Raw genomic sequence first — 25874 nt, 5'->3', positions numbered from 1 at the left:
TTTGGAAACTTTTAAAACAAAGACTGAAAGGAGCTTGAACGTTTTTCCTTTTCCTTTCTAAATAAATAAATAAATAAATAAGCATCCGATTAAATACTCAGTGTCCATGCATGCAGCATGTCAGGATCAGTCCTCCATAAACTGTAGCCTCCATCAGAATGTAGGTTTCGGTGGGGCAAAGCGGCTGCAGTACCGGAGTCCACCCAGGCGGGGGCGCTGTTCCGCACCGTATGATCTTTGAGAACATGGTGGTAGATCAGCAGCCAGTCAAGACAGCAGGATATCAACACATCAGAGAACATTATTTCAAGAGCTGGGATTAAAAAAGACAAAAACTATATGCAACGATTGGGATTAACTACCGAGTCTTCTGGCAGACCACGAGAGAGAGAAAGAGAGAAGTAATCCGGATATTCCCGCTGTGACTTGTTTTGGGAAACAAACCTGAGGTGGAGCTTTAACGTTAACTGGAATCGTATCGCCTTTGTAGCTAACGCTAGCTGGCTAACGTGCAGCTTTAGTGTTTGCATTTGCACGAAAACGGGACTCTGGGATATAACGTTATCGACCTGGATTATGCATGGGCTGTCAACATCTCGGCCACTTTAATACCCAACCATTTACATACAGTTAAAGCCATGCTGGTCTATCATCTTGCAGACATAGCTGGTTAGCTGGCTACCTCCAGAGGACCGAGTCGTTGGCGCAGCTGGAAGCCGAACCCACGGCGCTTTCGGTCGGTCTGACGACCAACGCGATGCCGCGGATTGAAGCTGGCCCTTCTGTAGCGCTAACTTCAGGAAGCTAACGCTAGCTGGACATAGCAGGCCCCTTCAGATCGTTGTTATCATTCCTTAGTCAGGCTATTTAGATAGGTCACGAAGCACATTTATTGCTTTCATTCACGGTAGTTTTTACTTTTATGAGCCCAACGGCAGAACGAGCTAATGCCGGCTAATCTGCTAATTAGCTAGCTAGTTAGCAAGAGCAGTTAGCGCCTGGGCTGGTTGTTGTTTACACTGTGCTAGCATTTACATTTCTACCACTTACAGTTAAATTACTGTAGGAGCGTGTTGAAGTGGGACTGCTAATTGACGTTTTACTTATCAAACTGAGGTACGTTATTTTATATCTGGAGAAATTTTGCGTCAGCCAGCCTCATGTTAGTGTAACGCACACAATCAGTACAGATATCGCTGTTAGAAACCACTCTCGTGTTTTAGATTTTAAACATAATCTATGCAAGCATATGACTTAGACAGGAGCTGTTCAGGTAGTGCTTAGCTTGTATTGGATTAATTAGGTTGGCACTGCTGCTCATAGCCTCACATGTAAACAAGTCTGTCTGCGTGTAAGGTTTTGGTTAGTTATTTCATTGCAGGGTCACTAAATGCCATTTAACATATTGCTTTTCTGTTATTTGGACGTAAGTCATGCGTGTTGAAGCTTTGGATTCACCTTCCCTGATTTAGCTTTTTTACACAGACACTAAACAGGCATGGGAGTTGTTGACCACCTGGAGCAAAGCGAGACATATCAGCCATTCATTCATGATTGATGAGCTTTGAGGAGGCAGACTGTCCTTTATCTATTTTCCACTACAGCCTAACCACTGCATCAGAGCCACTTTCAGCCTTTTGTTACAGTATGTATTTTTAACCACTAATGTAAGCTTGTGAATAGGGATACTTGGGAGATTTAGTTTTAGCAGCACTTTCTTTTACAAGTCCTCCTGACACCTAACTGGAACCGCTGTGGTGGATGGGAACATGAGGAGCAGTCTGTCTGATCTGAACCAGCGTCCAAGCAGCTTGAAAATCTGATCAAAGCACAACAGAGAGCCCCATTGTGTGGACTGAAAACTGAAGAGGAAAGAGATGATGGTGATGATAAGGGAGGCCCAGTGACCGTGTTGATCCCGCACCACGAAGCAGAGGGGTGGCGCACAGCTGCAGACATGAGTCTCCGTCAACCCACCTCTACACTGGACAGGTATGAGCCACTACACTCAGACTGTTCCAATGGTTAAGGATACGTCTCAACGCCTTGCTTGGGGGTATAAAAAAGTAGTACTCCCAAATTGGCCAATTGACATGTCTTTATCTGATTTAGGTCCAGTCTTGCCACTGGAAAAACCTGTCAGACTGGCTGCTGTGAGGTGATGAAACTGCTCTCTGGAACCAGGAGAGACAGATGGCAAAATACTTGATGCACAGCAACATAGGCAGCCCGAGAATACACACTGAAAAAGATTTTTAAACAATTCTTAGACTGAATATTTGTGGGTGTGCGGGGGAAGGATCAATCATAACAATAATCATGACTCTTAACTCTGTGATTCTGAATCGATTCACAGACGCTGTTGATGTTTATTGAGAAAGAGGAACTTAACAGAGAGACTTAACTTTCATCTTTAAAAACTTTGTGCCCCATCACCCAGAGGCTACCTAACGTTAGCTCACTGCCAGAACACGCACATCAACTCAACATTTAGCTGAGTTGATGTATTGTTAGTCAGTAAATGACACTTCCGTTTAAATGGTCTCATACAGACAGAAGCCTGTAGCATGCTTCCAAATCAGTGCACTTTACTTTTTGAAATTAAAGGCTCAGAAACTGACCTTCATCCTGGCCAGCTTTATATAGGTGCAAAACAAATTCCTTGTATTGTGTAAAAACAACTTAAAGCAATTAATCCAATTAACCTGATTCGGAACAGCCAGTTATGTTTCATATTGCGTTTGACTAGATTGGGAGCCTCAAAACAGTTCACCCCTTTGATTTATTCAACTGAGAATTGATTCTGAATCGAGTCGAGACACCAAGAATTTGATTTGAATTTCCTAAAGATTTCCGCCGTTATTGTTAATATTGAGTTTCAGTATCTGTTTGTTGCTTAAATCTCGTGTTGTGGCTCTTCACCTGCGCTGTCTAGCTTTTGCCGCTGCTTAAAACTTAATGTACTGCAGTTCATCCTGTTTGTCGCCATGCTCACCACGTAGCCCAACACTGTGTTTCTGTGGTCATCTGTGTCTTGATCGTGTGTCTTTCCTGTTTCTCCTGCTGTCAACTTTTTCCCCCTCTGTCTGTCTGTGTGTGTGTGTGAGTTCTTGTGCACGTGCCTACCGCTGTGTCTGTGTCTGTGTGTGTGTGTGTGTGTGTGTGTGTGTGTGTGTAACAGCAGGGCAGCCAATAAGAAAAACGCCCACCTGTTCAGGTAGGAAAGCTGTTCAGTGAGAGCTAATGTCAGGGTTTGGGGTTAATAACGCCTACAAGTTGTACAGCTGTGGCAGCAGATTTCAGGTTGCTCGGGCTTCATGTAGCAGTGTAGTTATATATATACAGACTTGCCAGCACTCCTGTTGTGTCCCAGGTTTCTCCCATATTTCAGAGCCTTCTCCCAGCGCCCTCCTGTTTTGTTGTTTCTTCCGGCAAACCCCTGTAATTTGCACGGCCCTCAAACTCTCTTGTGAATAATCATCAAACACAGATCCATACGTTTTGCATGTTTGTCTCACATCACCCAAGTTGCCGGATTGCCTACGAAAGACAATCCACCCACTACGTACGATTTCAACCCATCTGTCACGGCAACCCGGCACGTTAGCTGTTGTCAAATTTCCACCTAAAAAAAAATAAATACACCTGCAAATTTGAGCAGTTTTGGGCTGCACAGTTTCCATTCATATCTGCCAGTTACCATGATGGTAGCCGTGCCTCTAGGGTTGAGTTTAAAATGGGGCGCGGTGGGAAAAAGGACGTGAGCCATATACGCCAATATACTCCGTATGCTCACAATGTATCATAGCTCACTGGGATGCACCGATTCATATATCATATAAGAAACATCATGGCTCCAACTAATCATGTCGCTACTGGTGATGATACTGATTTGGTGGATTGGTTTGATGCATTCCCAGTAACTTGTTTTATATGAAGTGCAGCCTTGAGGATGTTTTGAACTGATCTCGGTCAGTTTCTCTGTGTCCTTTTTTACGTCAAGATTGGTCATTCTTCTCTCTTTTCTCTGTCCCTCTCCCCCTTGATCTGCCTTTTCCTTCTTTTCTGTCATGCTTCGCTTTCAGCCCTTTTGCTGCTTGGTGAGTTTTTCCCGTCGACTCCTTCCACGCTTCTCGTGCTCTTCATATTCTCCCTCTCTCTTTACCCCAACATATCGTTCCACGCGCCTCACCCTGAATCTTCTGCCTCTGACCTCCACCTCCCCTCCTCTCATGTTGTAAGCTTCTCCTCTTTCTCTTCCCTTTTTTTCTTCATCTTGCCTTCAGTGGTTTCCCCTCTCTTCATTTATTCCCTTCAGACCTCCCAGAGTGTTTTTCGTAAGTCACCCTGTTTAGTTTTGCTTCGTGCTGATTCTCTCTTCCGCTCATGTCCCAAACCCAGGCTCAGCAGTCTGACCATCGGGGACTCTGAACGCAAATCCTCTGCCACCCAGCCGAGGGAGCTAGCAGTTGATGTCCCTGCTGAGAGTACGGGTAATTGTGACTTCCCACGCTGGTTTATGTTTTTGTTTCAGTATTTCACTAGATTTTATATAATGGACTAATCGACTATGCCTCTCAAACACCTTTTGCATCCCCCCACCCTCCCCTCCCAGTTCCTGGTCTTGTCCAGAGATGTGTGGTCGTGCAGAAGGACCAGCTCGGCTTCGGCTTCACAGTGTGTGGAGAGAGAGTCAAGCTAGTGCAGAATGTGCGACCAGGTGAGACGCGCACGGTCGATGTGTTGATGTTATCTGCTTATGCTTGATGTTTGTAGTGTTACACGTGAGATATGAGATTTATACGATATTTATACGATATTTTCTTTAGCTACATGAGCTTCACTGTCTGCCTTTCCTCATCCTCACAGGTGGCGCTGCAGTCAAGGCCGGGGTCCAAGAGGGGGACCGAATCATAAAGGTTTTTAATACTTCTGTCTGAGAGTTATTGGTTTGTTCCTGTTTTTAGTGTGGCTGATTTTCCTCTTGTCCTCTCAGGTGAACGGCTCGCTGGTGTCCTCCATGTCCCATCAGGAGGTGGTGAAGCTCATCAAATGTGAGTTTGATCTTTGGATCTGTTTGCCTGTTTTGTTTTTTACGTTTGCCGTGTTTCTGTTCTTATTCCAGTGTTTATCTGACTCTGTGTCTTTTCAATCGTCCCACAGCTGGAACGTACGTAGCTCTGACACTACAAGGACCGCCCCCTTCAGCTGCCCCCCTGCCTTTAGAGCCCTTCAACGCCGACCTCACACCCAATCAGAGGACGTCTCTGGCAGGGGATGCTCCACCCCCTCCACCTCCACCCTTGCCCTCTGGGCTGAGCAGCACCCCTTCCCAAAAAATCACTGGACCCAAACCACTACAGGTGAATGAAATTATATTAAGCGTTGATAGTAACAGTTTGCCAGCTACTGTCATGTTGTATCAGTGAAACAGATGTTAAGCTTCAGAAATTGACAATATGTAGGTGTTACAAACAAAGAAAAAAATATTTTGGCGCACATCATCAAAATTATTTACAGTTTCTGTTGTTGATGTGTTTTTTTAGGACCCAGAAGTACAAAAACACGCCACTCAGATACTCAGGAAAATGCTGGAGCAGGAAGAAGCTGAACTGCAGGTACTCTATGCTGCCCTGGTATTTTAAAAAGCACTTGCCATAATGTCTCACATACATATATACTGTAGTGTTCCGCATAGCCCCAGGTTGCATCATGAAATGTGTGTAATTACTGTCTGTACTAGGAAGTTTTAGCAGCCAAAATGTGCTGTTGATAACCGAAGCTGACCAATTTACAGGAGCTGCTGGAGGAGCTGACGAGGAACCCGTCGCCGTCACTGGAGGAGCGGATTAAAAGTGCCAAGAGGAGAGCTCACCAAGTCCGGGTCAAGATTCAGCAAGATCTGGTGAGCAGACCTGCCTGACTTATTTATCTTTTAACAGGCTTTCTATATTTACTGAACACCCCTCTATGTATTGTAGTTTATCTGGGATAGAGATTGAGAAATAGACTTTGATCTGCAAAAATGTTAAAGAGCATTGCATCAGATTCCAGGCCACACAATGAAAAAATGAAAGTAAAAGCACATTTTGAAATTCACTGTCATGTGAAGTGGTCTGAAAAGAATCTGAGATCCTGTAATCATTATTCATCCTCACATTTAGTCCTTCTCTGCTTGCATTAGGTAAACAAAACAACTTACTGCAGTGTAATACACCTGCCTGCCATAACAGTTTCAACAGAGTCAAAGGATTTTAAATTCAAATCCGTATGTCAGTGTCGTGTTTACAGCCCATTCTTCTGTCCCCCGATCGGCCCAAAGAAAATCAGTGAATCCAGCTTTAACGATGACGTGCATAATTAACTTTTACAGCCATTGCTGAAAATGAACTAAAGCTTTTATTCTGCTTCTCCAGGACGGAACGCGATCAGAATCTGCCGCGAGCTACGTCATAGCAGGAGAAGGTGTGTATCTCTTTTATCTTTTAACTTCATTAAATACACAGAAGTACAGCAAATAAACTGAGATCACGTCATTAGATTTGTTGGTGCTACTCACTTCCCTTACACGACCCCACATACAGCGATTTAAAAGCGACACTTATTTTCTTGAGTCGCTGGCCCAAAATAATCTTTTTATGTTTTAATTTTATTGTGCTCCCCAAAAAGGTTCTATTAATTTAATCCCCGAAGGGAATAATTAATCAACAAAGTCATCTTGCTTTAAGGAAGTGGCTCAAAATGTGTCTTCTGTTGTGCCATACGCTGTCCAAGGTCAGGGCTTACTCACCTCTGAGGCCATATGCTTAACAAAACGGAAGCACTTGTCAGAGCTAAGTAGTTTAAAACTCCTCTGTGCCTTTGGCAGGTCGACTATCAATGGACTCAACTGAAGGAGACGTGGAGGTAGGCTGCACTGTCTTGTCTTTTCTTAAACTGGTGAGATTGTATGTTTGTGTATGTGATGGTCCCACTCATCCCGTCCCCCTCATCCCCCCTTCCCTTCCTCCTCCTCCTCCCCAGGGCTTTGAGAGTCCCCACTCCTCCCCCTCATTCTCCTTCAGGATGCCCCTACACCGACGGCAGAACTCCGACACACACACCCTGTCTGATTTGGTGAGATGGACACACCCACTTTCATTCACTTTAACACAGATGCCTCCGGGAAAAAGATCCTCACATGCAGTCTGAAAATATCTTTAGTAGGGGTGGGAGGAAAAATCAATTCTTAGATGAATCGCGACGCGGACGTGGAAGATTGTGAATCGATTAACAAATGTCAAAAATCGATTATTTAAATGTTAATTGATAACATAATGTTGACAGGACGCAAACAGCGGAACTTGCGGAAGTGCAGCACCCAGACCGTCTGTGGCGTGCAGATAACAGATAGACCCGTGTTTCCCCTGTATTCGGCACACCAGCGCTGCGTAATGAATAATCACTCTACTTAAATGTCACACAATCATTTATATCAATGAGCAAGTGATGATTTTAACTCGTACACTGTGTGAGCATGGTGACACTCGACGGTTGGCTGCTCTCTGCGTATCCTGAGAGTGTGGCCTAGCGAATGAGAAAGAGAGAGAGAGAGCGGCAGAACATGACGGCGGAGAAAAATTAGCAGTAAGTTTCAGTCTGGTAGTAAACATGCAGCGTAGGTCACAGTGTGTCCTTTAATAAAAGTCTGTAGTTTCTCCAACTGCTGGAAAAGTGAAGGTTGTTAGCGCTAGCTAACATCCCCCCTGTAGAGTATGTTTTTTGGCTGTTATGTAACTTTAGCTAAATTAGTAACAAAGTTGTTAGCTCTGCTGTAGGTCATTAGTACTAACTTACTCGTCAGGGGTTGAGAACATCAGGTACAAGCTTAGACTAAACTGGTGTACATCCTGTTTATTATATTTCAGTTTTTCAGAGGAGTCTGCTCCTTCCCTTTCGCTGGGGTTACACTGAACATAGAGAAACTCAGAGTTTTACAGAGGCTCTTTGTTTCACGATCAGGGCGACTACTGGAATATCAAGTTTGCAACCACTGAAGTAAATCAGGTTATGAGTCATTTAGTTTATTGTTGTGTAGTTTAAGCAAAAACAGGGCCTGCATCGCCAGCTGCATACTGTTGTATCGCTCACTGAGCCTTCCTGCTCTGAGAGGTAGCTCACTTGTGACTGTTGAAAATGTAAAGTCAAGCAGTGAGACGGAGAAGAGAATTGTACACAGCCTTAGATTCATATTTCACATCACCCAACCGCATGCACAGCTGATGGGTGAAAACAGCAGGTGTGCTTGGCCCCTCTGTGCGTGTCCTCAGGTGTGAAGTGCTTTCCCATTTCTTGAAACCTGTGTGTGCGCATTTGTGTTCAAAGGGCGGAAAGGCCCAGATCATCGGCCCCGAGGAAGAGGATGAGGAAGATAACGGCTATGCATTTAATGAGGTGAGAAGGGCTGTAATCGAGCTGCTTGATGTGATTTTCCTCCTTTTTCGACGCTGCATCTTGCTGTTCCCTCCATCTTTACAACTATTCATAATTTTTTTTCTCTTTCTCCGTCTTTCTCTCAGATGGACGGCCCGTTTCAGGACATCGAGTTGCTGAAGTCACGGCCGGCACACATGGCGGTGTTCATGAGATACATCTTCACCCAGCTCCTGGACCCCAACCCTCTGGTCAGTCTGCATCATGTGTAATGTTACAACAAATGTAATGAAAGATAGCGTCTCCTACATTTATTTTCCTTTGGGACTGATGATTGTAATTGTGGTTGTCTAAGAATTGAAATGTATGCTGCTGTTTTTTAATGTCATTGACATCTGGAGTAAATGCAAATAGTATATTAAAGGATAACGGTGCTATTTTATTGTAGTATCTTGACACCTAACTAACCAAAAACATTGATTTTTAATATTTCAAAATGTATATCTGGGTTAGCTTTCTTACATTCATGCTTATGTGTTTCTACGACAGCTGTTTTACCTGTCGGTGGAGGCCTACCTGGGCTCCAGTCCTAAAGACGCCCGCGCACTTGCACCTCAGATCTGCTCCCATTTCCTGGACCCAGACGCTGTATGTACCGACTTATCTTAATGATTCTATACTAATATTCCTTTATCACAGTGTTGGCGTTGATGCAGTTTCTTCCAAAAAATAAATAAAAGTAGTTGCATTTGGCACCACAGAACATAAATGATAAACTTTATTCTGTTAAATAGTGATATGGCTTATATATCGCGATAAATACTTACAAAACTGTGAATATTTCCTGCGTCTGCTTCTATTACTGTAACATTACAGAACTTTTTATTTTTTCCCTTTTAGCCCTTGAAAATCAAAGTACGGGAGGAGTATCTCACCGATATAGGTAAGCCAAAACTAAAAGCTGGTTGAGTTGTGGGTTTACTCAATTTGTTTTGTGTTTTTAAATGAATATTTCTGCCTTCAACCAAAGATTTTTGAGGTCTTCTTTCATGTGAGACTAAAAACTGGAAAGTGACTTGTGATGAAGTGTGCCCACTCACATGATGTTGTGTCCATCGTCCCTTCAGAAAGTCGACTTCATGCCCAGGAGGACATCAGAGGACCTCTGTCTGAGCTGCAGCAGCAAGTACTGCCAGACATCCAGGACCAGATACAGGACTACAGGTACATTACTTCAGATTTTTCTTGTTTGTAACATTGAGAAACATTTAAACTGGGAATTAAACAGCGGAAGTTAGTTTGTTTAACTTTTAGGTTTTCCCATCTGATAGAAGAACATTAACAGGACTTCATATTAACCCATTGAGCTCGTGTTTCACAGGAACAAGCAGATGATGGGTCTCGGCTCTCTGTTCGGAGAAGGAGACCTGCTGCAGCTGGATGGCGACCCGGTGAAAGAGAGACAGGTGGTGGACAGACAGGTCACCGCCCTCTGGGAAATTCTGTGAGTCTTGCTCAGACGCTGCTGTTGCATCATGTTTTAAAAACTGTAAAATTACAACAACTTCAGGTTCATGGCGAGGGCACGGGTTCATTTTCTGGACAAAGTTGACTCACCTTTATCTAAATGATGTCAAACTAGAAAAGATCCAGTTGTTTGCTTTCGTCGGTTTTGGTTTAAATTCACCTGTTCACTCATTATACATTAGTTTGCTTAAAGACGTGGCTCTAATCATGAACTGAATATTAACACACAGCGAAAGAAGGAGCTCACCCAAGCTATCATAGCACGACCTGGAGACCACATGACATTTACTCCTTTAATTTTAGCCACACACACCGGCCGATTTCTGTCACATGACTGCTGCACTATAGTCTGTGTCTCACGTCCTTGTCTCGACCTGAATGAAGTGGATTTAACTTTGAGGAATTAAACAGGAGATCTCTCTGAAAGCCTGTTATTTCTTATGGAGGGAGTTAACCGCCTTTTCATGTCTCTCTTTCTGTTCCCCCTCTAGATCAAAGCACGAAGAGGACAGAAGGTAAAACAGGCGTCTCGTCTGTTGGAGTGAAATTGTAATTTAACAGCAGCAGCAGCTGCCTAAGCGATGTGGTTCATTGTCTCTCAACACCTTCTCTTTGTTTGTTTCCTCTTGTGGTCTTTTCTCCTCACTTTCCCCTACTCCTGTCACCTCTCTGTCTCTCTCTCTCTCTGTCTCTCTCTCTCTCTGTCTCTCTCTCTCTCTGTCTCTCTCTCTCTCTGTCTCTCTCTGTCTCTGTCTCTCTCTCTCTCTGTGTCTCTCTCTCTCTCTGTCTGTCTCTCTCTGTCTCTCTCTCTCTCTGTCTCTCTCTCTCTCTGTCTCTCTCTCTCTCTGTCTCTCTCTCTCTCTGTCTCTCTCTCTCTGTCTCTCTCTCTGTCTGTCTCTCTCTCTCTCTCTGTCTCTCTCTCTCTGTCTCTCTGTCTGTCTCTCTGTCTCTCTCTCTCTCTCTCTCTCTCTCTCTCTCAGTTCTCCTCTGGCGTCGGCCGTGCTCCTCTACCTGCGTCACTCCGGTATCAAGCTAAGAGACTCGAAGGTCTTCCCTGGTTTGAGCACAGAGAAGGAGAAGTGGCTCGCTTTCTTAAAGACGAAAAAGGTAAGAGTGGCATCTGCCTCTACAGAGTCCTCTCCTCTCTAGCATATGGCCTTTGCAACTTTACAACTGGCTGTGCCAAACCAGTCTTCACTCCTAATGCCTCAACCCAACAGCCAATCAGAGCCAGCGTTTAATCTAGTCCGCTACACTGCAGAGTCTGACAGCTGAACACGTGAGGACGGTAAAAGACTGCCAAACGAACTGTCCGTTGGAAAGCAAGTTTAGAACTTTGCCCACTTATCGTTCAGGGCAGTGGCAGCAACTTGGATGTAATGTAGGCTAACGTCAACTGGATAAAACGTGTCGGCATCTGTGTTGTTTACACTGGGGGAGCTGGGGATCTGTCCCCATCACTTTTTGAAAGCGTTTGTTAAAGATGCTTTGAAAAATAGGTTGCAGCAAGAAAAGTTAAATGACAAATAAAAGTGCTTTGAGAAAGGGTTTTTTTTTTTTTTTTTTTTTAAAGTAAGAATAAGAAGCTACTGATTATAAAATGATCCCAGTCAGTAACTTTAACACCTTCTTGTCACAGTTTCTATTTGGCCAAATTTTTCGTTCTCTTCCTGTGAACATGACAAAAGAGGAGGGAAGACTAAATCATGCCTGCATGTGTGCTAATTCAGCAGGGAAGATATTACACGAGAAAAGTTGATCTACAGGAGAAACGGATGTGAAAGCAACACAGAATAAGAGCTGCACTGCATTAGATTCTTTATTACTTTTCCACCTGAATTTTGTGCTTCCCTTTACATGAATAAAAACATTTCCATCAAAAATTGGAAAATGTATAGGAAAATGTATATCACCTGAATGCAGGAAATTAAATGTTTAATGCCCCCCCCCCCACACACACACACACACACACTCACTCACTCATATATTTCAGCATTGATGATTTCTATTAAATACTGTGAAATTATCATCTCATCTCGTACCGAGGTAATGTTCACATGCCTAGAGCTCACCAGGTCCGCCCCACAGGTAACCAAAACTCTAAAACCTTTTGTTTGTGCTATTCAAACGAAGGCAAGTTTGGGTAAACAAAAATCCACTGGCGCAGCTAATAAAAGATAAGAATAGAAATAGAAGTTGATAAACAAGAACGAGGGAAATATGCTGATTGTGACTTCATGGTTCGTCTCTCCACAGCTGACTGGTATCAAGAAAGAGAAAGATGGAGAGGATAAAAAGAGAAATCCCATCCTGAAGTACATCGGCAAACCCCGGTCCACGTCCCAGTCCAGTAAATACAAACACACACACACACATTCATGCATAGAACTGGGGAAGAAAGATCATTATTTGATCACGACATGTGTTCATGCTAAAATGCTAAAACGCACTTGCAGTAATGTAAAATCTAAACCGGACAGCTTATTCTTTTAGTCCTCTCGCTGCTCTCACTGGCACATTGTCAGTATTTAAAATGCAGCTGAGAGCATCTGCTGAAACCACTGGTACCCTACAGGCACGCTAATACGAACATGTGATTCTCTCACTCATTGTATTTGTCAGGCACTATTGATTTTTTTTTTTTCTGCCCTCTGTTTGTCCTTTTTATTGTTTTAGCAGGTTTATTTATTGATTTATTGTATTTTCATTGTCTTGTTGTTGTTCTGATTTCATTGTTTCCTTTTGGTTCATTTTGGTTTCGTAGCATTCCATGTCCCGTTGTCACCCACCGAAGGTACATATTTTTTTGGTCATTGCACTTTATTTGTGAAATGTTTGTATTTTGAACATTGCTTGTGTTCCACCTCATTTTCCATCAACCCTTTCTGCCGAGAGTGCACGTGTACTTTTTTAATCATACTGTGCAGTTAAGTCCTATCTGTGTTTGCAGTCCGGCCTGGCAGTGTGAGGAACATCATTCAGCAGTTTGAGAATCACACAGAGACGACGGGGGAGGAGGGCGGTGACGCCGCCGACCCGCAGAGGCTCTCCTCCAGCAGCCTAGGGGAAGAAGGCATGGACAGGTAGCTCTGATGCTTCTTAAACTACGTCATCACGTTAGTGGGTGACTGATATGTGTTGTTGAATGGCCAAATATTTAGCCAATATATAATGCAGATATCAAAACAAAGAAAAGTCATGTATAATTCCATGCAGAGTACAATGTAATATACATTTTATTTTAGCCAGTTATTTTAAACTTTTTAGTAATGAATGAAATAGGGAAACACACGGGGTCTGCTGTAGATTTTTAGAACATGACTGGTGTTTAAGGGAGAGTGGGGTAGTCAGTTTGTCAGATGTCATTCAGCTACATTATTCTCTATAGAATAACAATATATATTTAACACTAGCCAGTAATGGTTATAGGTTAGATTAGACTTGCTGTCATTGAGGATGATATATCTGCCTCTGAGTGCAGGTATCGGTAATTGGCTGACTGACTAATCGGTCTATCACTTGTAGATGTTAAGTATATAGTGTACTGCCTACTCATTTAGTAAAATGCTCTGTTTTCTTTATTGCAGCCCCACGATCTCCGTGCGTCTGGCACGCAGCGAGTCGTTGAAGGCTCAGGGAGAAGGGCGCCGCCGGGGCGTTGTCTCTGGAACGGAGTCTGTCCCTCGCTCTCGAAGTGACGTGGACATGGAGGACTGCGGGGAGGACAGGGAGGGCCCGGGCCTCAGGCTGCTGCAGCACAGCACCTCATCTGCATCCAGCAGCTCTGCACGGTAAAGATTCACTAAGCCGGGCTTCCTCTGGGTGTTTCCACACAGTTTTTATTTTTACTTTTGAAAACAGAATCGTCTGAGATGTCAGAGATGAAATTCAGATGCAGACCTCTTCAAGGAATCCAAACTCTCCCCTTTTTAATGTAACATTAACCTCACAAATAACTCAACCCGGACGTTACCCCTGGAAGTTTAGGTTGTCACCTCATGTCTCTCTTCACTCTCTCTCAAACTCAGGTCTCTAGAGAACCCTACACCCCCATACACTCCTCGGTCTAGACGCAGGTGAGTTTCCTTGACATCCCCTTAGATGACTGGTGATAGATGATCAGCTGATCAGTAATTGTCTAGCAGAAGAAAATTGCTTCCCACATGAAAAACTCCTGAAGAAATAAATGTCAGCCTTCAGCATCCTTTAATTTCAAGTCTTCCTGTAATTTTACATGAACACAGAATATAGTCTTTGTTTTGTTATAGCTCTGTTTGTATAAAATTGTTTTTGTTTTGTCTCTCCATCCATGCACCACCATCTGTTTTCTGCCCATCCCTCCATCCGTCCATGTCGGCCCATCTCTCCTACCTGTGTTTGTGTATGTGTGTGTGCGTGACCCTGCAGGAGCATGGACTCACCGTTGGCCCTGCTGCCAGACGCCGCGGCGCTGGAGGAGGAGGTCTGTGACAGTCAGAACTGGCAGGACACAGTTCCCGCTCAGCTCCTCTCCACGCTCAGTCCGAGGGAGGTGGACAGACAGGCTGTCATATACGGTATGAGTTGAATTCAACACATGCGTTAACAACAGACATTTTAATATGCTTCACAGAAATACTCGCTACTCCACAGTCATGATACAAAAAGAAAACTTTTTTTTAAATGTCTATAATAAAGACTGTAGTGCACTGGTGTTGATCGTCTTCGTTTGTTCCTCTCATCTTCATCATCAGAGCTGTTTACCACCGAGGTGTCTCACCTGCGCACTTTGAAGGTCCTGGACCAGGTCTTTTTCCAAAAGATGAGGTCTGTGCTGAACTCTGATGAGCTGGCCTGCATCTTCCCCAACCTGCCTCAGGTCTACGAACTCCACGGTCAGTCTGTGTATCTCTGTGTTTACGCAGCTTAAATAAAGTGAACATTTCTGGCACTCATTTGACTGTGCACGCAGTAATAACAGGTAAAGCAGCATATTTTCTCATCTTGAGATCTTGTTTACGGTCCTATAATTAACACCATCTTAGGACGTTTTCTAATTAAGACATGAAACTTTAAGCATTTAAATATGGACAGGTGAAGAACTTTCATGTCACTGCTGTGCTTCATCTGCCACTGTTTCAGTTTGCTCAATAAAAGTGATTTGTACTTTGAGGCCTCAGAAGTTGAGGTCCTTTTCATTCCACTCTTAAAGTTGCTTCTGTATTGCTTCTTTGCAGCAAGTCTGTGTGAAGCGATGAAGAAGCGAAGAGAAACTCCCATCGTTCAGGACATCGGGGACGTTATGCTGGCCAGGGTGAGTGAAATAATCATCTACTACTGCAATAGCATCCTCTATGGTTCACCTGCCAAAGCCCTAAATAAACTTCAATATATTCAAAACTCTGCTGGCCGCCTCCTCACCCACACACGCACCCGTGACCACATCACCCCTGTCCTCCAGAATCTTCACTGGCTCCCCATTCCCCAACGCATTCAGTACAAAGTCCTCCTCCTCACACATAAAGCCCTCCATAAAAAAGGCCCCTTCCTACCTCACAGACCTGCTCCACCACCACACCGCAAACTCTCACCTCTCACCTCAAATCCGGACCAAGCAGCGTACCTGGGGCGACAGAGCTTTCACCATTGCAGCCCCCTCCCTCTGGAACTCCTTACCCATACACATCCGAGATTGCAGCGACATGGACTCTTTCACATCAGTTATCAAAACCCAACTTTTTAGACTAGCTTTTAATAACATCAAATAATGTTATATTACACCTGCAGTTGTTTTGTTATTTATTTGGTTGCCCCTTTGCTCTTATGTTTCCACACCACATGTTTTATTTACTGTTCATATATGTTATGCTTTGTATGTTTTTAATCTGTTTTAAATGTACATAACGTCTACTTTTACTGTAAAGTGTCTTTGAGTGTCCTGAAAAGCGCTATAGAAATAAAATGTATTATTATTATATCAATCAGTCAAATAATCTCCATTATTGTCTTCTTGTTTCTTTTGTAATGTTTAAAATGTTACACGTGTATTCAGTTTGTTAACAGCGGTGTCTGTTTCTAGTTTGAAGGTGTAGCCGGAGACGAGTTTCAGGAACAAGCATCCCAGCTGTGCAGCCAGCAGTCTCAGGCTCTGGAGCTCATCAAGAACAAACAACGTAAAGACCCTCGCTTCGCTCACATTATCCAGGTACACACACACACACACACACACACACACAGACACACACACGTTCGTGCCTGAGTAGTTTTTTAGTTGAAATTGGATTCATCAAAAAAAACTTAGAGACAACGCAGAGAACATGTGTCTGTTTCTTAGAGCTGGGCAATAAAACAATAATGATAATCATCGCAATATAATTTTCCTGTGGTCAAAAAATGTTCATTAAATATTTGATTTTTAATTTGAATAATAATTGAATAGAATAATTGAATTGAATATTTTTTTGAGGAAAAGGGACTGAAAAAAGTCCTTACTCCACTGTTTGGCATCAAGTGTTTGTTCTGACCATAAAGAAAAGTTTAATTAACCATCTGGTTTCTTCAACTTTCTCTCAGGAGTAAAAATCAGTTTTTAAACTTGAAAGAAATAGTGATTTGACATTTATCGTGATAATTATCATTTTCGAATGAATTTTTTATCATGATAACATTTTTGGCCCTAGTCTGTCCAAACCTCCATGGCTGCGCAGCCGTGTGCTTTGTGTCCTTATGTGTTTGACTTTTGTTCAGGAGTGTGAGGCCAGTCCTCACTGTCGAAGGCTGCAGCTCAAAGACCTGCTGGTGTCAGAGATGCAGAGACTCACCAAGTACCCTCTGCTGCTGGACAACATCATGAAGCACACAGAAGGTGAGGAATCAAAAGAAATGTTGTGTAAGAACCGTCAACGCCAGAAAACCAGCCAAAAAAGTAGGTGATTTTTAAGACCGATGTTCTTGTTTTTCTGTTTAGCCGGCTCGTCGGACCTCCCCTCACTTCAGTGCGCTCAGGCGTGTTGCAGAGGGATACTGCAGGCTGTCAACGAGGTAGTAAGGGAAACAGAACACCGGCAACGTCTCAGCCAATACCAGCGCAGGCTGGACGCTGCCCCTCTATTCAAGGTAGTAAAGAAGTTTGTACTAGTTAACCTGTTTTTAGCTTCTCCTCCTTTCTTCTTTACCTGAATGTGTTTTGCTCTCTGTCTCTCAGAGTCTGGACCTCACCACGAAGAGAATGATTCATGAAGGTCCTCTCACGTGGAAACTCAGCAAAGATAAGCAGATAGGTCAGTGCCTCTGTCTGGATACATTCTGCATTGATCAGTTTGGTTTCATACCCTAATCACATGTCTCTGTATCCTTCCTCCAGAGATTCAAGCGCTGCTGCTGTCCGACTGCCTGGTCCTTCTGCAGAGGGGCCCAGACGACCGGCTGCAGCTGAGATATCCATCCCGCTGGTTGGGTGGAGGCAGCGGAGACAGCAAGACCTCCTTCAGCCCTCTGGTGAAGCTGGATTCGCTGCTGGTCCGCTCAGTAGCTACAGGTGAGATTGTGGTCACACCTAAGAATTGGCGCTCTTTTTCTTCTTCTGTGGTCCAGATTAAATGTGATAATCTTGTGATTTCTCTCCAGACAACAAAGCCCTCTACGTCATCAGCACCACAGAGAGGCAGATCTATGAGCTGGTGGCGGGGACGTCGTCAGAGAAAAACATGTAAGCTCCTTTCTGTGACAGGAAGTCTCTCAGAGCAAACGTGTTCTTCTTCTGCCTCCAGAAACATGCTTTGCTGCACTGAACATTTGCAGGATGTGTTGACTTTTGTTTTCTTTTTCCTTTACAGCTGGAGAGATTTACTTGAAAAGACCATATCATCGGCAGAAAGTTCATCACCCCTGATTAATCACGCGCCCATACCTGCATCGTGAGTAAATCTCATGTCTGTGAATAATAAATAAAGGAATGTGTTACAGCTCCTTTGCCAGAAGGTTACTCGTAAGATATTTTGTTTTATTCTATTAGATGGGTTTTTATTTCACAGTGTTAATGCTTAGTGTGTGCGGTTTCTATTTTCTGTAGTTCCCCCAGTCTACGCAGTGCGTCCCCAGTCTCAACTGGCAGCAATGCCTATGCAGGTAATAACCAGCCTTGCATAATTAAACTGTCTGCAGAGATTTGTGAAATAAAATAAGAGTTTGACATCTCTGACTTACTCACAAAACAAAATCATTGGTTGCTTCTATTTTTTGATTTTTTTTACCTTTAACTGTTTGAAATCTTCCAGACAACTCCATGACGGAGCAGTTGAACTCCATGGACACTCATTCCTCCAAGGATGACAATGTGCTCTCAGCCGACACCCCATTGGACCAAACAGAAACTTTCATCTGTGGTGAAGGAAAAGCAGTTGGTGTAGCAGAGGCCGCTTTACAAGACGGTGAGAGGGAATCAAAAACAAATAAGTTTTTTTACCCCAGATCCCAATCCGAGTCATTTTATATTGAATATCTGCTGATTCCGAGTCTCGATCCAATACTGACATAAAAGACCTGAAAAGACCTCGTAGGTGGTCATGAACCTTGTCTCAAATGTAGTGTCGAGATGGCAAAAACCTGCCTCAGTCCTTCCAGGATTTTTGTGATTGTTGGGGCCTAAAATGCCTGATTTTGCGGCAGTGTTTCTAAAAAATTGCGATGTTTTCTTTTTCTTTTTTGTAATGAAACTGCGGGAATAAGTAAAAACTGCAAAGTAGGTATTTTTTTTACTTTAGAATTATAGTTGAAACATTTAACCCTGCAAATTTAAACCAACTTACCTTGATTCTCTCGGTGCAGCTGACCGAGATGCAGCAGCCCTGTGTCACAGACGTCCTCTGCGTTTCTGCCATTCTCAGCGTATGTTTTGCGGTGGGAAATCGGATCGGTACATCCCCACTGTTGGGTGTTAAACTTTGAATTTGATTTGATTAGTTTATAAGCTGTAATGAAACGGGTGTGTTTTTTTTGTTTTCTTTTTTACTGTATTTGGTTTAAGCTTGTCATTATAAAAAAAAATAATCAACAAATTTATTTTAGCAATCAGCCAATGATCCTTGAGGAATTTCAGAATCTATCAATTCCTGATTTTGTTGTTTTCATGCCTCTACAGTTGAAACACTAAGGCACCTCATATTACAAGATTTTGAGGATGACGGTTGGAGCCACGATTCAGACGACACGCCCACCAACGAGACGTCAGTCGAAAGGAGCTCGTTCACCGAAAGACAGCGGCCACAGTCTCTGGAGACTGTCCTCAACTTCAGCGCCAACGAATGGGAGGCCGAGCCTGAAGAGGTCCTGCCCCCGGACCCGGAGCACCTCGGAGTTCAGGTCATAAGGAAAGGTAGAGGATCAGACTGAGAAAACCTTTCACATAATTATCTTCAATTCTTCAGCAGGGCTTGCTGTTCATCGTTCATTCAATTCTCAGATAGTTACAAATTTGAAACCTTTACTTCAAGATAAATCTTTTAGACGAATACTTGGTGATAATCGAACTGAAGTAGATCAGCTGACTGCTTTCTGGATCTTTTTGGATAAATTCTGGGTGTCTTTGATGGCTGCCTCCCTCTGCATGTTTTTCTCTGCACTCTGTGATTCATTATTTTGTTTCTCAAACACTTTATCTTCTCTTTTTCTTCTATCTGCTTGCTCTTCACAACATGACACACTGCTCCCACAACTGCTCTTCACGTCACATCACTTCTTGCCTCACCCTTCATTTCTTTCACACACAAACACCTCCACACACACTTTTCTTTGCATAGCTGTGGTTGCGGGTCCTCCTTCTTCTTCTTCTGTCCCTGATGACATCACTGATGATGTCACCCTCCCCTCCGACCAATCGTCCGAGCCGAGAGGCGAGGCCACCATGCAGGGTAACGATAAGTAAATTGGTCAAGTGCTGTAGTTTTTATCAGACGAGCACGTTCTTTTATTTACACGTGTAAAATTAAAGATAATAGAATATAATCTTTAATGTCGTTGTTGAAATAACTCACCAGCACACTTTGTGTTTATCACACGTCTGTGCTCTAGGGAACACTTTCTACTTGGTGATGCCTACAGAGCCGGGAGAGACCGCCACAGATCCCCCTACCCCCACCGCCAGCCACTTCCGTCAGCCTCTGGAGGAAGTGATGTCACCACGGACGCAGCCTGAGGAGGAAACGTCCACCTGCGGGTCCGAGCCCCGCCAATCAGAGGCTATGCAACTGGAACAGGAAGAGGAAACGGGCCAATCACAGGCTGGGAACCAGAGTCACGTGATCAAAAATGTGGATGAGATTTTCCACACGATTGAGGGGCTGATGAGCAAGTTGCGGCAGCTGAAGGTGAGTTAGTGTTCAGGTGGGGACATGGTGGCTGGTGATCCGTCCATCAACTCTTCACCTTTTTTCTGGACTGTGATCACAAAGTGTTTGGACTGGAGATTTTCAAAGTGGGAGGCTCAGTGAAGACATTTTATATTATTTATCAACAGAAGATCACATAGAATATCCTAAATGTGTGTGATTTGTTTAAAGAGGGAGTTCAGAGATACAGCAGTTCGGGGGATTTTACTGTCTTTCCCAGAGTCAGAAACCATAAATGCAGTAGGACAGACTTCTTTTTGCGTGTTGTAGCTTGAAGTCAAACCAAAGGCTTTCTTGGCTCAATTGTGACCCGCCCCCCCTTAATTACTGTTGCTATGTCTGACAAACTGCCTGTGCTGTGGCGCTGTCTATTACTGCACTCCCCGGAGAAATATTGTCAAAAGTGATCTCAGAAAGAAGCAGACAGCTTTCCAGTTGCATTATACATTTGATAGTGTAACTATTACAAGGGCCCCAGGAACAGCGTTTGACCATATCTTGGAAAAATACAGCAAAAAAAAGCTATACTGCGCTGTGATTGGCCAGCTGTGTATTTGGGGCGTGGCTTAGCGAAGAATCAATTGTTGAGTGTCTATGGCATCAAATAAAATCATCATGATCCCTTTGGTATGTAGGACATGAGCAAAACTAACCAAGTAAAGCCGGTACAGGAGGCTCCCACAAGCCAATGTGGTTGGTTTTGTGCGAATTCCAGGGAGGCTAGCCTAAAGTTACGTCTGGTCGCACCTCGTTATCACCTTCTGTAAGAGGGTCTCTGCTTTTTACAAGAGATGCAACTGCCTCACTGCAGATCAAACATGGCTGAATGTTTTATGTGGATTTTTTAAAAGAAAAATATAATGAGTGACTGAAAAACACGGTGTAGACTCCTACATGTCTGTATGAGCAGAGACCCTGCCCTCTGCCTGTAATTTCTTCTTATCTTGCTTTTTTCCGGGCGGGTGTGAGCTCAGGACTCTATAAAACCGTTCTTTAAAACAAGCAGGTTACGTCGCTGTGTCTCTCTCCTTCGCTCACTGTCTGTGTCATGATACTGTGAGTACAGAGCGATTTACCTGGCGGTGATTGGCTTATTCAGCATTAAGTAAACTCGTTTGGCGAGGGCTTGAATGTAACAGACGTTCATTTACATGTAAAGATCCTGCACTCCAGCAGGATTTACACTGTGGGCTGTGTCCTTTTACTTTGTGTTTCTGTCGTGGCACCGTTGATGCCATTTGTTATGTATTGGCATTCATGTATCTCTTCAAGCAGTTTACGATAGTTTGTTGCTTGTGAAGATTCACTTTTCACTTCATGCTAGCTGGCATAATTATGTTTATGTTCTACTCAGGTCATTTAGGCTTTTCTGCATCTTTACCCCTTCACAGGAAATAGAGAAGGCCCATCACAAGCTTTTGAAAACCATCAGAGAGCCATCTGTCAATCAGGAGTCAGAGGAACAACGGTCTCTGTCGGCAACCGTGTCCAGAACACCATCTCTGGATCGCGGCTCAGGAGACTGTGAGGGAGCACTGAATTTGCATCTTTACAGAACAGTGGTTGCATTGCAACTCTTTTCTATAATAATTATGTATTTTCTTTCCTTTAAACCCAACCAGGCAAAGAGGCCAGTCCAGCAGACCCCAGGGTTCAGTCGACTGGATTCTGACACCGCTGCAGAGCGGATGTACTTGCAGTCAGTTAATCTTGATTGTTTGCACACAGACGCACCCATATGTATTCTCTGTCAGACTCTGGCACCTCAGCCCCGCCTCCCCTTCGCCCCTCGTCCCTGCATGCACCGACCGGCGAGTAGAACAGAGCCCAGGAAGGACCGCGGCTGGTTGTTTTTTGTTTTTCTCTTGCCCTGGGATTACAGGAAGCTGTCCAGATCCACCGGGATTTCTGAGGTCCGCACAACCTCTTGACTTCTACCAGAGCGTGAGGGAGTCCAGGGGGCGGAGTGAGGAGAAAAGTATGAAGGAATAAAAGGGCGGAAGACAAGTTGACTGGTGAAGAGAAAAGAAAGTTGGAAGAACTGAAAGTGTAAAAAAAAAAAAAAAAAAGAATATTTGTGAAGGAAAATGAGTTTGTATGTCTCGCTTTAAAGAGCTGGTTGAAGGAACGGAGCAGAAAAGTGTTGAAATGTTAATTTAAAGGAAATAACCAGAGGGACCCATCACCCCTGCACTTTACCCACAAAGCATCCCTCTGTCATATACGTCCTCTACGGTGGACGGATCAGTGACTGGAGATGACACTGGCTTCATTTAGTGGCCGCCGTTTGAGCCAAGATGGCCCCGCCCCTCCTCCATTGGTTGCTTTACACTGAGCTCAACTGCTACCACGGCCGAAGGACTGTGTCTATATAATTCAGGTTATTTGCACTGGGTAAGGAATCCGCCATCTCACACACACACAAACATCATTTCACCATTTCATTCATCTCAGATCTTCGTATCCCGACACTGTGGGAGAAACACCAAACTTATTGCCATCGGGAACAGTTGCAGCCACGCTGACGTATCCTTAAGCCTTCTTTTAAGCTGCGAGACGGCTGCTTGGAAGCATCAGTGCAACATATTGATCATCACATGGTTCATGTTGATTGTTCATTTTGTAGGTTCTGGAAACACTACTGCGCTGTTTACTACTGAAATGCTAGCAGGTTTTCTTTTTCAGCGCCGCTTCAGAGGCGTGCAGGGATCTCAGCGATTTAAATATAACAAGCTCAGTGGATTCACACAGCTGTTCTGATCATGTAAAAGTTGTTTAGCAGTTAGCGTTTGGGAGATTGTGGATGTTCAAGACAGGCAATGTTGACGATGAGTGTGAGGAAAGAGGACAAATAAAGATTCAGACGTAGAAACTTGAATTTTCACAGAGGAACCCGTTTGTCACTCAGTTCAATTGCTGCCAAATATGACATCGCCTGTCTACACTAAGATTTGATCGTGCATCCTTGAACCCTCTCTCCGGTGTATTGTGTGTAAATACCACGGTAAAGACTGTGAACCAGCAACATATCCCCCCCTCCCTAATCCAGTGGTCATAGTGTTTCTATCTGTCTAGCCCACATCCGGAGCCATGAAAGGACTGCGTTCTTTACCAAGTAGTGAGGGAGCCCCCCCACCCCCGCCCCCAGCACAGAACAACTTATATTTACTGGGAGAAATACTTTAACAACTCAAGTATATGCACATGGTCCAAGAAAAAAAGAAAGCTATATGCAGCTGTGCCGTGATTGCAGCAGTTTGACATTCTGGGAAAAACACTTTTTAGCCAAGATTGATATTATTTCACGTGTGGTTAATGTGAAGCTAATGCCAGCAGCTGGTTAGCTTAGCTTAGCATAAAGACTATAAACAGCTAGCTTGGCTCTGTCTACAGATAACAAAATCCACCTAACAACAGTTTGCAGATGCTGTGATGATTTATTTATTTGATCTGTAGATGGAGACAAGCTAGCTGTTTACTGTCACTAAGCTGAGCTGAGCTAATCTGGCTTTAGGTCCATACTTAACACGTGGAGTGGTATCGGTCTCATCTAACACTCATCAAGAAAGCGAATAAAAGTATTTTCCAAAATGTCAAAATTTTACTTTTAACTACTTTTTGATCATATGTAAGAATCATTTATTGTGTTTGACATTCAGAAAGGTTTTGCCTTGAGGCGTGTGGAAAACCAGCAAAGACTGACACTAAAGCAAAGTGCCCCCCCAAACTCCATGTGAACTAACTCTAATACACGCCAGACAAAAATGTGTATTTAAGCTGTTACAAGGAACGTCTTCTAGACACGTTCCTTTATGTACCAGTTTAAATGTTTATTTGTTTTTTAGCCTCTTTCTTTCTCTTGTCAAGCTGGGCAGAATCACACTGGACTGAATTTTATTTGAGCTGGTTTCAAATACTAAATGAGGAGTGCTTCAGTGAGTTACCCAGCCTCTTTACCAGCTTCACAACTGATGATACACACTACCAAACTGAACCAAACTAGGAGCCAAGTATATTTAAACACTTCCAGCCACTGATTCTATTAAAGCGATATTTCACTGCCTGGTGGAAGGTTTTCACTTTTAAACCGAAACACACTAAAGGAGTCGTCGGTGAGGAGAGTAGCTTGGCTGTGAACAAATGACACTTATAGTGAGAGCTACTGTTCTCCAGGACTGCTGATTTTAGCGGCTGACTCTGAATTTGTGCCAAAGCGTAAACATGTTCTACCAAAGTGAAATATCTCTTCACAGGCGTTGAAGGGAACACAGTTTGTTTGTTTTCTTGACATCTTGGTTGCTGATTTATAAGCACCTCAGACCAGACGTTATGTCCATGAAATGGAAAAAAAAAAAAGATTCCTTAGATTTAACACTACAGACACACAGTCATCAAATAGAAAACACGTGTTCATAATTTGACACAAAAATGCTGGATGGTCTGAGCTGGTTTAATCAGGAACTCATCTTTCCTCCAACTACAGCATTTTTCATCTCTGATTTCTACCTCTACACTTCAGTTTCTTTATATCTTCGTTGATTTCTTTTTTTTCACTCATTTCATTTCTTGTACATTCACATCAACTTTGTGGCCCGAACTGGCTGAAGGGGAAAAAAAAAAAAGAAAGAAGCTGTAACTGATTCCTTTATTATTATTTTTTTTTAAAGTTGCACAAACAAACTTCCCTGCACAGTGCAAACTACTGTATGCATACACACGTCTTTAACTATCATCTCATTGTCTTTTTTATTTTGTCTTTTTTTTAAACAATATTGTTCACTCATGTAATATAGAGAGATCAGACCCACTTGTTTTATATATGTTAATTTTTTTCTGTAAAGGCTTAGTCCTCGTATTTGATTTTATTTTTGTAGATATGATTAAAAAAAGGATGTATAAATTATTTTCTTCTCCCTTGTTTTTAATATTGGTGAGATTGTTTAGCTGCACAGAAGGAAAAAAAGAGCTTATGTCTCAAATTTGTGTGTTTTGTGAGATTAAAAAGAAACTGGATAAAGAAAATGATTAATGTGTGCGAGTCTCTTTGAGTTTAACTGTCACCGTTTAATGTTGGTTTTACTGTAAGTGAATTTTAGAGTTGAACATTTGGATGTGTCATACTTGTTGGTACAAACCATTTTTCTTTTAACCAAAAGTAAGGATTTTCAACTTCTACCATATTTCTAAATCGCCTTATTTAGGAGGAGTTTGTTCAGATATGAACGCCAGCGGGCACTTTAATAAGTTTGGATAGTGAGAACAAATGATGAGGTCAGTGCAGAAGAGCCACCTCTTTGTTACTATTTGTAAGAAAATAGCGTCCTCTGTTTGCAATAACTAAGACTTGGTGTCGGTTTCCTCTGATAGTAAACGGAAAGGGGGAGAAATTGGGTGTAGTTTAGCTTTTTTGCTAAGTGAAGCCTAAATGTTTCAAGCTTACTTACAGCAAGAGTGACCGGAAGTGAAGCATGTTTGTCTTGAGAATAAAAGGTTTGTGAAAGCTACAAACAAATTAAGCAAAAACTAAAGCAGCATCTTTGGATTAGTGATATAGATGTAAGGCTTATTCTG

General features: G+C 43.1%; 1 protein-coding gene across 3 annotated transcripts; it reads left to right on the top strand.

Annotated features, from left to right (window-relative positions):
- The first annotated feature begins 220 nt into the window (after nucleotides 1–220).
- On the top strand, nucleotides 221–25325 carry arhgef11 (Rho guanine nucleotide exchange factor (GEF) 11). Of its 3 annotated transcripts, none has more exons than XM_038731274.1 (41): nucleotides 221–1992; nucleotides 4402–4487; nucleotides 4616–4720; nucleotides 4870–4919; nucleotides 4997–5054; nucleotides 5164–5363; nucleotides 5547–5618; nucleotides 5798–5905; nucleotides 6417–6465; nucleotides 6869–6906; nucleotides 7024–7116; nucleotides 8365–8433; nucleotides 8559–8663; nucleotides 8962–9060; nucleotides 9313–9355; nucleotides 9540–9636; nucleotides 9794–9916; nucleotides 10431–10454; nucleotides 10920–11046; nucleotides 12196–12289; nucleotides 12704–12733; nucleotides 12890–13022; nucleotides 13527–13730; nucleotides 13968–14015; nucleotides 14347–14495; nucleotides 14673–14813; nucleotides 15156–15232; nucleotides 15998–16123; nucleotides 16666–16783; nucleotides 16886–17034; nucleotides 17123–17198; nucleotides 17282–17455; nucleotides 17545–17626; nucleotides 17754–17834; nucleotides 17990–18045; nucleotides 18195–18347; nucleotides 19058–19291; nucleotides 19716–19826; nucleotides 19987–20282; nucleotides 21695–21827; nucleotides 21926–25325. In XM_038731274.1, exons 1-41 carry the CDS (start codon nucleotides 1958–1960, stop codon nucleotides 21973–21975), a joined length of 4296 nt encoding a protein of 1431 aa, XP_038587202.1. In that variant the 5' UTR covers nucleotides 221–1957; the 3' UTR covers nucleotides 21976–25325. The 3 variants fall into 3 exon arrangements, with proteins under 3 accessions (XP_038587202.1, XP_038587201.1, XP_038587203.1); XM_038731273.1 differs by having other exon boundaries at nucleotides 222–1992; nucleotides 4402–4493; XM_038731275.1 differs by lacking the exon at nucleotides 19716–19826 and having other exon boundaries at nucleotides 222–1992; nucleotides 4402–4493.
- Nucleotides 25326–25874: the final 549 nt, after the last annotated feature.

This window comes from Micropterus salmoides, unplaced genomic scaffold (genome assembly GCF_014851395.1).
Source record: "Micropterus salmoides isolate LMB-PRFRI ecotype aquatic unplaced genomic scaffold, ASM1485139v1 Ms_hic_scaffold_2, whole genome shotgun sequence".
Classification (NCBI taxonomy): Eukaryota; Metazoa; Chordata; class Actinopteri; order Centrarchiformes; family Centrarchidae; genus Micropterus; species Micropterus salmoides.
The sequence above is the reverse complement of the archived record's forward strand: the minus strand, read 5'-3'. Positions and strand labels throughout refer to the sequence as shown.

Bases quoted from the DNA above. Each gene is read 5' to 3' on its own strand.
- arhgef11 (XM_038731273.1), top strand. From the start codon at position 1,958: ATGAGTCTCCGTCAACCCACCTCTACACTGGACAG. The intron at 5,055-5,163 runs GTGAGTTTGATC...ATCGTCCCACAG, and splicing joins GGTGGTGAAGCTCATCAAAT to CTGGAACGTACGTAGCTCTG. The intron at 6,466-6,868 runs GTGTGTATCTCT...TGCCTTTGGCAG, and splicing joins CTACGTCATAGCAGGAGAAG to GTCGACTATCAATGGACTCA.